This window comes from Vespula pensylvanica, chromosome 23, assembly GCF_014466175.1.
Source record: "Vespula pensylvanica isolate Volc-1 chromosome 23, ASM1446617v1, whole genome shotgun sequence".
In the NCBI taxonomy this organism is placed as follows: domain Eukaryota; kingdom Metazoa; phylum Arthropoda; class Insecta; order Hymenoptera; family Vespidae; genus Vespula; species Vespula pensylvanica.
In genome coordinates, this window is record NC_057707.1 from 238,912 (window position 1) to 253,308 (window position 14,397).

Sequence of the window (14,397 nt, forward strand, 5' to 3'; positions counted from 1 at the left end):
TATGTATGTATGTATGTATGTATGTATGTATGTATGTATGTATGTATGTATGTATGTATGTATGTATGTATGTATGTATGTATGTATGTATGTATGTATGTATGTATGTATGTATGTATGTATGTATGTATGTATGTATGTATGTATGTATGTATGTATGTATGTATGTATGTATGTATGTATGTATGTATGTATGTATGTATGTATGTATGTATGTATGTATGTATGTATGTATGGATGGATGGATGGAGACTGTGTCTATCTCTTTCTACAAGAATGGCGTTTGACAAAGGACCCAGAAAAGGTGGGGAGGGGAAGCTGGAAGAAGAGGGGGGATGAAAAGAGCGTAAACGATTCGAGGCAGGCTCCGACCACGGACAACGAGATTCTCGCTCGATCAATGAAGAAACTTTCAAACGAACGGGAACTATACTCTCTCCTCTCTCTTTCTCTCTCTCTCTCTCTCTCTCTCTCTCTTTCTCTCTCTCACCAGCGAGTTTCCTCTGAAACTTCGTTTAATGAACTTTCGACTTACTTATACGGAATTTGAGAGAGAGAGAGAAAGAGAGAGAGAGAGAGAGAAAGAAAGAGTTGGTGTGACACGTCACTAAGACGACTCTTCGAGCCAATCGCGTATAGCAGAAGCATTCACGATGAATCACGTAGTATCGTAGAAAAGTAAGAAAGTTACTATATAACGAATTTGTCGGGATTAGTTGTGGGATAAAAATGTTTGCATCTTCGGTAAGGAAGTTTCATGATTTTTGTTAATAAAATGGAACTTTGGTTTTTTGATTTTTCATTCGTTAAGATCAATTATCGAATTATTGAAATAGCTTTAATCAAATTTTTTATTAAAAGAAGAAAAAGAGAACGTAACTGACGAAATATCTTTAACGATTTTAACAAAATAGAAAGGTATCAATTAGGATTTCACGTAGTGTCTCAGGAAACTAAATAAAAAATTATTTAATGATTATTTTTTATAAATAGAATCAAATGTAATGTAATAAAAGAAGTAACGTTCACCAATTTTTTTAACGATTTTGATGGTAATAGATTATTGTAGCAATTTAAAAAAAGAAAAGAAAAGAAAAGAAACAAAAACTGTATCGATTAGGATGCACAGTAAAAGAGGGTGGTATAACGTAATCATATAAAGAGAAAGAAGGGAAGAAAAACGTGGCAGAATGGAGTAGTAAGCTACAGTGAAGACCTAAAGAGAGCGTATAAAGAGACCGGATAAAGAGAATAAGGATGGGAAGAGAAGTAACGGGGATGGGGATGGAAGCGAGCGTAGGAGGCTTTTCTTAAATTCGGAGAGAGTGTTAGCAGTGTCTACAAAACGGATCGAGCAGTAGCATTCGCAAAAGGGGAAGCTTCGACACAAAGGAATCGTTTCGATCAACTCCGATTCCATAGATATTGTGTGCCCGATGAAACGACGATTTACGTGCACTTTATTTCCCACAGGAATAGTCTGCATCAGTGCATTCATGAGAATACGCAATAATATTAATTCATTTTTTTATATATGCTTAAGGTACAAATTGTATTGTCATATAAAAAATTTTATCAAACTTATCGAATTTCGAAAGGTTGCAAGTTTCTAATTTATTATTTGTAAGGATAAGTAGCGATATCGGTCGATAATGTAGAACTTTATTGTCCCTTTTAATATAATTTAATCTAAAATTAAATTAAATTTAGATTTAAATTTAGATTAAATAATGTTGGTATTAGGACGATTAGATTCGTCCGTCCTCATCATTTTCTTTTCTCTTTTTTTCACTCAATGACGGTTAATTCGTTGGTCGATTAGAAAAGTTCCCGTTCTCGAGTTTCCTGACTACCGCATCCGAATTCATTTCAAAGGGATTCCCGTAAATATCAGCATAATTAACCTGCACCGACCTAATTCGTATCTAGACGAAACTGCTGGCTCGAATCCGAGAAAAAAAAGGACAAGAACAAAAAAGAAGAAAAAGAAAAGACAGAGAGGCGGTACTTGAGAAATTCAAGTACATGAGAGGAAACCTGTTTGGTCATCTTGAAATTCGATACACGTGATAGCCGATTTTACCGACTGATGATAGTAACGTTGCTTTTTTTACCTACACGTCTCTACCTTATACAGGACGATCCAAAAAAATCCTTAGATGATTTTAAAGGTGAATCACTATTTTTCTCGAGACTTGAGGCTAATTTCTTTTTTCTTCAGTTCACGAAAAAGCAATTGACCGATCAGACAATCGTTGAAAACTATAGAACGAATCGAACGAAAGACAAGAGAGAGAGAGGGAGAGAGAGAAAGAGAAAGAGAAAATCGAAGATTCCTTTTTTGATACCTTGACGGATGCGAAGAACGAATTAAGTTTAGACGAATTAAGATCACAGGACAAAGTCGATGAGAATAAGGATATTATTCGATCGAGGAGTCTCGTTATCGCGTGTCTCTCTTATCGTGTTCTCTCTCTGTCTCTCTCCAACCAAAGAAACGTAAAGCTCCGCCACTTCAAAGACAAAGACATAATCCCTTCTCTCTTATACTTCATATTCTCTCTCTATACTTTAGCACGATAAAAAAAAAAATACGTAAAGAGAAGAGAAGAATGATGGTAGCTGCAAGAAAAAAAGTCGTACGAGTGAAACGATTACAATTGATAAGCTAAAAGCTTGGAAAAGGAAGCGTAAAGTGGGATGGAGGAGAGTTTTGAGTGACGTCACGAGTGGTGGATCCCAGTGAGAAAACTGATCGTTTTCGACGTCGTCCCCCCGAACCAATACATACGTACGTACGTACGTACATGCATATATTGATTGGTTCGGAAGGATATTCCGAAAAAAGCATCCTCGTGTTGCTGGTTGGTTTGCTCGGTAGTTCGTTGGTGCGAGCGCCAAAAGTAATAGGAGGCAGAAACAGACGCGGTCTGTCATTTTTACGCATCGTCGTTTCCAACCGACCGAAATACGTCACGTTGCGTTTCTCCGACGTTTCGAGGCTACCACGCGAACAAAAAAAAAAACTCCCAAAAAAGAAGAGCGAACAGAAAAAAGGATAGGAGCGGCGGAACGAACGTGCGGTGGTAGAGTGCTGGCGGGGAGAAAGAGGGAGAAGGTTGACGTTGATAGTCGCGGGAAATGCGAAAAACGTGAAATACAGAAAATTTGCCGGTAAACGAATCTCCCCACTGGCGAAAATACGAGAACTCCTCCTCCTCGCTCCCGCTCTCTCTCTCTCTCTCTCTCTCTCTCTTTCTCTCAGCCACTGTTCCCCTCTCCGTCCCATTTCCCAACGATCCTCGGAAAATTTGCGTATTTTCTTTCTCTCTCGCACGCTCCCGTTCCGCTCACTCTTTTTTTTTCACTTTTTCGTGCGTTGCGTCTAGGTTTAACAAGGAACAATGGAGGAGATTGGGAAAAATCTTTGCAAGGTTTTTTCCTCGTTAGTTTTTTTTTTTTTCTTTCTTTTCGTTATTTTTCTTGTTTATTTTTATTTTTCTTTTTTCCATTCCCTATTCCCGACGATCTAACGCGTCATTTTAATTAGCACGTTAATTCGTAACTTGCGCATGGAAATTTCAAGTTTAGCCTCACCCATGATACTATACTCGAGCCGGCCCTGATTAACCATAATGGCGACGGAATAATAAGAAAACGAATCGTTAAAAAAAGTAAAGTAAGAAGACTTCTTTTTAACGCTTTAGCGAAGAAAAGAGAAAGAGACGTTTTCCAAGAGAAGAAGAATATCCTCTTTATTTCCCTGGTGTGCGACGACACGGTGCTAACAAACGGTTAAATTAGTGGTGCTAAAAAGCGTAAGAGCGTAACATCGATTTCTATTCGGCCAATTAAACGCGCCATCATTTCTTCCATTTCTTTCTCCCTCTTTCCCTCTCTTTCTCTCTCTCTCTCTCTCTCTCTCTCTATCTCTCTCGTTTTTCTCGAAGAAGTTGGCCGGTCGATTAAGTAGCCGCGACAAAATACGTAATGCGGAAAAGTGAGTCGAGATGTCCAGTGACCCGGATGGCGACGATGTATCAACGAACTTATGCGAAAAAGGGGGATAAAAAAAGCGTCGAATTACGGAATGCAAGTAGACTCGAGTATTATTTTCATTACGAGAGGGAAACTTTGCTAGAATGCCGGGGCTGCCCGTTAGTGTCTTGGTGATGACGAAAAAAAAAAGAGAAAAAGAAACTGGAGCTATTATGTAAGGGATCGACGAATAAATAGTTGAGTAAGTAGAAATATCGATTCATCTTTCTCGATGTCGAAACGAATTTCGTTTCCTCGTGACTCGTCGCCGAGCTAGATTGTTTATAATAGTTGGTACCTTAAAAATGAGTTACTCTCTTTCATTCGATTTGTTTTTCGTTCGATTTAGAGCTCTTCTTACTTTTTATTAAGAATAAATATAAAGGTGTTTGCCATTTTATTGATATCGATAATCGCCGGCAAGTACCAATACAAACCGAACGTTTGTCGATATGGATAATAATTATTGATTGGAATAACTTAGAAAAGCGATTTATTTACCGACGGGTACAAATAAAAACGAAAAAGAAATTTTGAACACTAACGTTCAATAATAAGAGAGAATTAATTTCGTTCGAGTCGTCCTTGAGTAAGAACGAGGTGGAACTCGAGTTTAAGAAATTTATTTAAAAATAAAAATAAGGAAGAAAATGAAAAGAGAATCCAATAAAATTTGATCTTCGTCGATCGACGAATCTCGTAGATAGTGCGTAAGCAATCAAAAAAACGAAACTAGTTGTATCATCGTAGAAATTCAACGCGTCCTGAATTCTCTCAGAATTCTCTCTCGTTCTCTCTAATAAAGTTACGAGCGAGAAGAAGGTAGCGTAGAGTTTTTGCAAAAAAGTTGGCCCTGCGGAATATTTCGTGACGTTCTTTAAACTCTTTGAGACTTTGACAACGAGCATAGCTTTTGAGGTTATCTAGACCGGAACCTCGTCCTCGTCCTCGTCCTCGTCTCGTCCTTCCCGCCATTGCCAGTGCTACTGCTGTTCTCCCTCCTGCGTTGGGAGTAACAGCGTTGCACGGTTCGTAGGAAAAAAGTGGGAATTAAGACACACGAGGGTTGCGCTGACATCTTACGAGAACGAAATTACATCACATTACGTAGCGGTAATCGTAGCGGTAGGTTGTCGTATATAAAAATATAAAGTAAAATAAAAGGAGTGTTTTACCCTTCGTAAATCGTACTAAAGCCAAATCTTTCGTACGTATAAAAAAAAGTGTCTTTTTTATAAATCGTTTTAACATTTTACCTCTGTGTGCGCGTGTACGTGTACAGTAGGATACGTAATTGAAATCGCATCAGACTGAAAAGCACTTGAGTCGATCAGGAATGCATTGATATTGGTAATGGTAAAGATAATCGTAAAATTGATTTCCTTCCATCTAGCATTGGTAGGTCGGTCGGTATCCATCGGTATACTATATAAGTAGGTAAGTAACTATGGGTTTTCTTCTTCAAGTACGGGTCATATTTAAACGGTATTTTCCTGGTTCATCAATTCAGGTAGTTTCTCATTTCAGGAGATAATCAAGGTTTATATCTTCCGCAAAAGAATTATTAATTTTCGTCTTCCATGATCATCTTTCATCAATTTAAATATTTAATTATTTTATTATGTAATTATTTTAAACTAATCGATCGATCGGTCGAAACGATATCATCTGACTATAGGAAGTTATCTCGCGTCGTTACGAGAAAATTGCTAGAATGTTATTTATATTTTTCGAACAAAAAAATCTAAGAAAGATTTAAGATCGGGGATACCTACCCAATATCCATACGTATTTGCGAATTTCCTCGAACCTGTCGTAGTCTCGAGAGCCAAATTCCGAAGGAATGGATGAACGGAAACTCCAATGGTGGTACCGAGATTGAAATCCAGACGCAACCCAGAAAAAACTGAGATAGCCCAGTCTCGGATGCGTTTCCTGTATGCATCTGCCAACTTGCCACCATTTTCCATCGATATCAGGCGCGTGCGATAAAAGTTTTTGTTGATAAAAACTTCGACGAAACTTTTATCGTCATTCACAAATATTCTTCTCCCCTGAAATCATACAAATTTATTTACTCGACTAGTAACTTTATTATCAAATAAATATAAATTCTTTTCTTTTCTCTTTCTCTTTCTTAAATCGATTTGAAAGATTCATGCATAAAGAAATTTACAATAAGCATACAAATTAGAAGCTTTCTATCGAAAGGCTTTCGATTCCAGACGGGAGATTCAAAGTACAGTTTTTTTATGATATAAACTCTCTTCTCACAAATTTTCATCCTGATGTTTGTAAACGTTCATTTCTCACAATGGTAAATTTCGTAGCTTTTGAGTTGGAACGAGTTTTATAATTTCTCTCTCTCTCTCTCTCTCTCTCCCTCTCTCTCTCTCTCTCTCTCTCTCTCTCTCTCTCTCTCTCTCTCTCTCTCTCTCTCTCTCTCTCTATCTATCTATCACTCACTCACTCATCCACTCATTCTCTTCGCGCGTAAGGGATCGAGAAAAGGGATAGTGTGTTGTTTTCCAATGAGAGAAAGAGAGAGAAGAAAGTTATTTCCTTCTAAAGATTTATCCTTACTCGAGGAACCGGTAGCTGTTGCCGTCTAATTTCTAACTTTGTTAATCCTCTCTCTCTATCTATCTCTCTCTCTCTCTCTCTCTCACTATCTCTCTTTCTCGTAATTTAATTTTCGATTAAACTTACGCTCGATCTTCGTTCGGTTTACCACTACGTAGATTAAAGTCCTCTAAAGAACGAGAGGGAGAGAGAGGGAGAGAAATGAATGGAGAGGGGAAATGGTTCAGAGATTTTTACAAGGGACGTTATAATAAAGTGTTCGGTGGTTAAAGCGAAATTTAACTGGAAACTAAAGACGAGGCTAGGTGTGTTATCTAGATGAGATAGGACGCCTAGCTATGTTTGCGTTTGTGCTTGCGTGCGCGAAGGAACTGTGGGAGGGGACGAGAGAGAGAAGTTGGATGCGTGGAAGAAAGCTTGCAATTTTCATAGTTAGATAACACTTGGACGGAGCGGACAGGAACTCTCACGAAAGATGACGAAGAGTTTCCGGCCCGATGACTCCTCTCTCTCTCTCTCTCTCTCTCTCTCTCTCTCTCTCTCTCTCTCTCTCTCTCTCTCTCTCTCTCTCTGTTATTTTTTAAATTGTTTCTTCAATCCTTAGAATCTTCGAGAGAAAAATCTTGTTCATAACAAACTTTGAGGAATGGTAATTCTTCGTTTTGTTTTTTGTCTGCTCTGTTTTTCTTTTTCTTTTTTTTTTTTTTTTTTTTTTTGAAAACTAATTTTTCATAATTCATTTAAGAATCGTTATAGACGTTTAAAAAAAATAGAATACGAATTAGCGACTAAAATCTCGTAGCATTCTTTATAGATAACAAATCTATCGTTGGAAAGATGAATTAAAGAAAAAACTTTTCTTATTTATATATTATTTATTTCTGAAAGTTTTCAATAATTAAAGTATATCCGAAAGCTCCTAATAAGAAAATATAAATATATGCATAAATTGGAAGTAAATAAGCGGTAAACGAATCTCTTTTGAGTAGGTCGAGGGAAAAAAAGAAAAAAAGGATCCCTGTCGTTTGCAAGAATTGTCTCTAGAGAAATATCCTAACTCTCACCTTGTCTTCGATCTCACGATAATGAGCTTCGTTCGTGGTAGGATAGAAAGGATATTCTTGAATGGATCTGACACAGCGTACTATAATCGATAGAACCCAACTTCCCGTGGGATCGGCGTTACCAAGGTCGTCATCGGGCATACCCCAATCGGAATCAGGATGAACGTCGTCGATCGTAAATCCAAACTGATATTCCAAACTGATCTCCGGATCGAATAGATCGGCAAATACATCGATAGTTGGATTCGGGATCAGGCGCGTACATGCCGATCGACGAATCAGAATTCGCGAAACCGGTCTGAATCCGGACCATCGTTCACCCTGGATTCTCGAATGATAACGAGTGACGAGTGTCCTCGATTTATCAAAAACATCCTCTGTTAGATATTTTTTTTAAACAGACTTTCCTTCCGTCTCTTAGCACTTGATAAAATTCTTTCCTGAAAATCTTGGAAAAGTCTCGACTCTTCTCCTTATCTTTTATTTTCACACCCGCGTAATCTTTTATCGCACATTTTTCCTTTTTTATCATTTTTACATTTTACAAGTACTTCTTAGTCGATAGATTATATTTTTGAGTTCATTTTTTGTTAACACGGCTCGCGGTTGTAACCTATGTTTTCTTTTTTTTCTTCGCAATGTTCGTTTTGGATTTCTTCTTATCTATAATATATTTTTCGTCTCTCTCTTTCTCTCCCTCGTTTCTTTCGCAACTATGTTCATACTGCTTTCACAAACACACACACTATTTGTATCCCTTTCTCTCTGATTTCTTTCCCACCTATTTTCATATTTTTTCCTTCTCTCTCCTATACCCTATCCCTTCCTTCTTCTCCTCCTTTTTTTTTCTTTTTCTCACTCGCCGAGGAGAATCCCTCGGAGCGTCGGGTTTTAATTACACATTTTTTTTGCACACCTACCTTCTAGCCCTTCTCTCTCTCTCTCTCTCTCTCTCTCTCTCCTCCCCTCCCTCTCTCGCTCGACATTCGTCACGAGAGGGTTCTACACGACTATGGCTATGACGACTATGACGACGACGACGACGACGACGACGACGACGACGAATATTCTGAATTTCGAGGGTGGCTACAGGCCTCTGGCTCCGACATCCCCATCTCAACATCGAGCCGTCAGGAAATTCGCCTTTTCCTCGCTAACTCTCTCTCTCTCTCTCTCTGAATTATTCGACCGTTTGCTACCTATTTCCTTCTCTCTCTCTCTCTCTCTCTCTCTCCCTCTTTGCTTTTTAAATGTCTCTACAAATTTGCCTCCTGGAAGTGAACGAAAAATTTCTTGTTTAAAAATGAATGTTGATAAATGTAAAATAAATCTGTTTTTTCATATTTTTTTTTTTTAATAAAATAAAAAAAGAAAGGAAATCAAATATTTGGAGTAGTTATTTAAGTGACAAATCAACGGTGATTATCGAGACCTTCCACGAATCTTGAATCATCTGGGCAAGTTTGTTCGAAGCATCGAAATTGGCGGAAAATTCATTTTTTTGCAAGAGCTACCAGAAATATTCGAAGCGACGTGGCATAGCAGTCACTTTGCAGACAACCAAAATGAAATGACTTTATATATATTCTACGTTTCTATCTCTCTGTATATTTTTTTCTTTTTTCATTGACGAGTACCAACGCAAGCGAATGCGTTATATTTGTCATGATATACATGCTTTTCAATCTTCAATGAACGTAGGGTTTGAGGAATTCTATGGAGTCTATCCAATTTCGTTACTAACAGGCGATACAAAAAATCATTGAACTAAAGAGAAAAAGGATTTGGTTTAATTTTATAATTTGTTGTTCCCTCTTTTATTATTCTTACGATACTATCGGAAGAATAATATTGAAGAGCAACGCCGTTTTTTATCGAATCTCGTTAGTACTTTGACGAAAAAGCATTAAAAAAAATGAAAAACTGAACTTCACGAGACCCAATTTTTTTTCAATTTTTTTTTTTCAATTTTTGCTCTCTCTCTTTCTCTCTCTCTCTCTCCCTCCCCCTCCCTCTCTTTCCACGCTTATTCCTCCAACGTCAAGGAGAATCTCTGGCATCGTTCTTGTATAATCCCAAAGGGGAATTCGTCGAAGCTCGCTGGCTGCTTCGACCTCTCCTCGTCGAAATCATCGATTACGCATTCGTTTTCACGAGGATAGAAAAAAAGGGGCCGAGGGAACTTCGTGAAAGAGAAGTGGTATGGGATGGAAGAACGTAAAGAATGGCGTAGGAAGAAGCGGACGCGTATGCGGTCAATTTATTTCATAGGGAAAACAGAGAAAGTAATAAAATAAAAAAAAAAAGAAGAAGCAAAAATATCTGAAAAACAAACTGTCGATATATATGTGTACGTATGCGTGTGTGTGTGTGTGGATACATACACCACTTTCCTATCTCTTCAGAAATTGTCTTCACCTGAGAAAATAAAGGGATAGAAGAAATGAAATCCTCTCGTATCGATCTACCTAACCTCGTGAGGATCATCGTCTTTCGTATAGATATATATATATATATTCGTGCGTACATAATATTCGTAAAATTTCATTTGCAAAACTCGTATCAAGAAATCCCACCAAAAGCAATTTCCATAAATTTTATTCCGATAACGAAAGAATAATACAAAAATGGCCGGCAGAGGGCGACGCGGTCGCCACCAACGAGTCACGTGACACAAAAAGACGAGCAATCGAAAACACGCTTGTCTAAATTTGTTTCTCGAATTTTCCTTTTCGATTCTCGACTAAGAATTAATGTCCTTGAACGACAGAGGTATAGTGGAGTGGGAGGGAGAGTTAAAACGTGGATACATTCGTATTAATTAAAATAAAAAATAATCGTTTAATTCGTCGACGTTCGAGTATAAGTTCAATAATTTGTAGCTTACGCGTTTAACCTGTTGTTGAGTATTTGATCGATCGTAAAGAGTTTGAGTGAGATAGAAGAATTTGAAGCAGGAGGGGGGAGGAGGAAGGATGGTCAGGTTGGTATGCTTACCCTGTCAAATATTACGTTGGACCTGTCTATCCCTCTTTTTCGCACGGTCTACCGATTCGAAATTAATCTGCTGCCAAACATCGCCGACGATAAATTATCGAGTTTATACTTCTCGACACGCAAAAGCGAACCAACATGGACGTTATGAGGCTGCGCAAGTATTATCGTTACAATGCTTTTGGATTCGATAAGATGGTCAGTCGACGTATAATGTAGAAAAGAATAAGAAGAAATGATAAGAAATAGTTTGAAGGTTATATCGGGAAAACTTTGTTTTCGGAAACTGTCATTTCATTGCATTGCATTTTGATGAATATTTTTAATTGGATAATGGGATGCTGAGAGAAGGTTCGAGAATTTTTGAAAATGAAAAAACGTCTTCTTTTGAACGAAAGACTGTTCTTGATCGTGTATTTTACCATGTTCTCCGTTTATCGATTTATTTTTACTAATTTTTTGTTTTCTCTTCTCATAACCATTTCCTATACTCGTGAACATATATATATATATATATATGTGAATAAATTTATAGGAGTAGTAGTGAAAAGAGAAAGAGGGAGAAAGAGAGAGAGAGCACGATTTTGATATTCATATTGTAATTTATACTGTAAAACGAATAGAACGCAATGTGTCCGCCCACGATCGACCTCCTCCTTTTTACGATTTACAATAAACTGGCGCGTACGAATTTACACGACACAAGCTCGGACACGATCTGTCGACGTCCAATTTATATCGAACCATTCGCTATCTCTCTATGGCCTTCGCTCTAAACATTTTATACGCGAATTCCTTTCTACGATTTGTATATCATAATACGTAACGTATTTTTGACAAAAGTATGTCCCAAGATACTTATCTCTCGAAAAGAACACGCTTCAAATCTTTATAGAAATATTATATTTTTATTATTTTTATATATTTGTAAAACGTACCTTTTTTTCTTTATTTTGTTTTCTTTTTTTCTCTTTTTTTCATCGATACAAAATCAGAAAATATTATACAACATCGTGAAATTCAAATTTTTACCCAATTTGTTATCCTTTTTATCTTATATCTGTTATACTTTTTATTATTTTCAAAAACGAAATTTCCAAGTGAAGACAAACCATCATTTTATTTTTTCTTACTACTCAAACCGTGTATCATTTTATTGCAGTTGTACGGATTACTTATCGCCGAAAACGACTTGAGAACGTTTCTAAATCTCGGTCTTTACTCCGGTCCAATCACAATTTTTATTTTCATACTTCTCGTCATCCTAATTTCCTGTTCGTTTACGGTGAGTAGAAAAAGAAAATAAAAAGTAAAAACGTTTCAATAAAGTCGCCATTTTAAAAACTCATTCGAATCTTTAGACAGAAAAATGTATCACTTAAAAATCAATAAATAATATCTGTATATATATATATATATATATATATATATATATATATACACGCATGCATATATATATACATATATGCAAGATGTGTTTCTGGGTGAATTTAAAAATCAATTACTCTTTTTCGAGACTTTTTATAAGTTTTTAGTTGGACTTGTAGTTTTACAATTTTAACAAAAAAATTTGCTTACCCTATATGTACGTATTATATATAAAAATGAAATAAATAACTGGTTTATTTTTTTTCGAGAGAGACAGCCATCGTAATCGAGAAATCGCAATTTCGTTTCGCGTTATTCCATCGGAGCAACAATCAAAGATGGCGCATACCGAACTACGAACTGTCCGATTTGAATCCGACGTTTATTAATTTTATTTTTTTGTTTTTTTTATTTTTTTACTCGACGACAACATAGACATAAAAAAACAACTTTTCCAATATCGGAATTTATTTCAGAGCTCGTCTGTATTGACCGCGAACGAAAGAGTCCTCGGGGAATCTCGAAACGATATCGAGAAGGTAACAAAATTTGATGTGTATGTGTATGTATGTATGTATGTATGTATGTATGTATGTATGTATGTATGTATGTATGTGTGTGTGTGTGTGGAAGACAGAAAGAAAGAAAGAAAGAGAGAAAGAGAAGGAGAGAGAGAGAGAGAGAGAGAGAGAGAGAGAGAGAGAGAGAGAGAGAGAAGGAGAGAGATCAACGAATGAAGTGATGGATATGTCACTTGTCAGTAACTGTTCATAATTTATGATTTAGCGGATACCACGTAAAGAGAGTGTTATTGACCTTCGACCTGCCTACAAGTGTATTTACAAACATGTAAGTCCGTATTACATGTTAAAAAATCTTTTCAAAATACATTATTTATTATTATTATTATTATTATTATTATTATTATTATTATTATTATTATTATTGTTATTATTACTACCATTATTATTATTGTTATTATTATTTCTGTTATTTGAATGCTTACCTCTCCACTTTTTTTTGAAGAACAATGGCGCCTAAACGAATAACACATCGTTTCATGATTTTCATTTTTGTTTGATAACGTTAGCACGTTTAAATATCATTTTTTGTTGTTATTATTTTAATACACTCCTCGCGCCACGTTTTAAAAAAAAACAATGGCGTCAATCGTTTATTGATTTTCAGTTGCAACAAACGGAGGTGTTTCAAAGAAAAACAAAGAAATTAGTAAGTATAAATTTGGTTTAATAAAATTAGGAAAAAAATTCATTCATTTATTTATTTATTACTCTTTTTCATACTAACCATCGACAGTTACGTAAGGAGTTGCTAGAGGTGGAGATAATGAACAGCAAAATAACGTGCCTTGAGAAATTATTAAGACCTGAAGTGAGTCAACGAGACGAATTGCTATCGAGGAACAACAAATGAGAAGAACTTCTTTCTTCGTAGATAAAAGAGACGATTTCAATTGAATGAGATAGAAACAACGGAGTCATTGTTTTGACTCTCGTAGCTTAAGAAATTCTCTGTCTCTCTCTCTCTCTCTCTCTCTCTCTCTCTCTCTCACTCTTTCACTCTTTTATTCACTCATTACAAAGCATTCATAATTAGCCCGTTCCTTCAACTGCAATATAAACGGTAATCACGTTTTGTTGTTTTTTTTTCTTGTCGAGAGAGTAGAAAAAAAGATAGTTTGAAATTTTTGACGTTATGATCCATCTTTCGAATCTAAAAAAATAGTATAATTCCATAATTTCGATAGAAGACAAAAAAAGAAAATTTTGAAGAATTATAAAAAGGTCACGTAGCAGATTTCAAAGGAATGTGGATTCGAACGAACGAAATTAGATAAATCACGCGGTTAGTAATAGTAGTAATAGTAGTAGTAGTAGTAGTAAAATAGAAGTAGAAGTAGCGACAGGAGTAGCAGCAACAGTAGAAGCAGCAATAGTAGTAGTAACAGAAACAATAGCAGCATCAGCAACAGCAGCAATAATAACAGTAGTAGTAGTAGTAATAGCAACAGAAGCAGCAACAGTAGTAGTAATAGTAGCAACAGAAGCAGCAATAGTAGTAGCAGTAGTAGCAGTAATAGTAGTAGCAGCAGAAACAGTAGCAGCAGCATCAGTAGTAGTAATAGTAGCAACAGAAGCAGCAGCAGCAGCAGCAGCAATAGTAGTAGTAGCAGCGGGAAGACACGTCCTAATCCAGCCTCCCCACCCACATTCAGCACCCCTTCCACAAGTCCTACCGTCGGGTCGATGCGCTTTTTCCATGCGTACGAAGGGATAGAATGCTAAAGGGGAGCGAACTTTCATCTTCGGTGATTGTAGGAAAGTGAAGA

At 36.6% G+C, this 14,397-nt stretch overlaps 2 protein-coding genes across 6 annotated transcripts in view; one reads left to right on the forward strand and one right to left on the reverse strand.

Moving 5' to 3' along the window:
- The window catches only part of LOC122636710 (leucine-rich repeat-containing protein 4B), a 58,168-nt gene that overhangs the window by 22,498 nt on the left and 21,273 nt on the right, over positions 1-14,397 (reverse strand). For all 5 annotated transcript variants that reach the window (XM_043828243.1, XM_043828245.1, XM_043828239.1 and 2 more), the window contains exon 2: positions 5,814-6,092. Coding sequence is in view for 1 of the 5 variants with exons in the window: in XM_043828245.1 (XP_043684180.1) it covers positions 6,070-6,092 (23 nt within the window). In the remaining 4 variants the exon portion in view is untranslated. The remainder of the gene's footprint in view (positions 1-5,813; positions 6,093-14,397) is intronic.
- LOC122636711 overlaps positions 10,526-14,397 on the forward strand; it is a 4,281-nt gene continuing 409 nt past the window's right edge. Inside the window, exons 1-6 of the mRNA XM_043828246.1 lie at positions 10,526-10,877; positions 11,842-11,964; positions 12,524-12,586; positions 12,834-12,896; positions 13,236-13,277; positions 13,365-13,439. Of these exons, the coding sequence (XP_043684181.1) occupies positions 10,818-10,877; positions 11,842-11,964; positions 12,524-12,586; positions 12,834-12,896; positions 13,236-13,277; positions 13,365-13,439 (426 nt within the window). The 5' untranslated portion in view covers positions 10,526-10,817. The remainder of the gene's footprint in view (positions 10,878-11,841; positions 11,965-12,523; positions 12,587-12,833; positions 12,897-13,235; positions 13,278-13,364; positions 13,440-14,397) is intronic.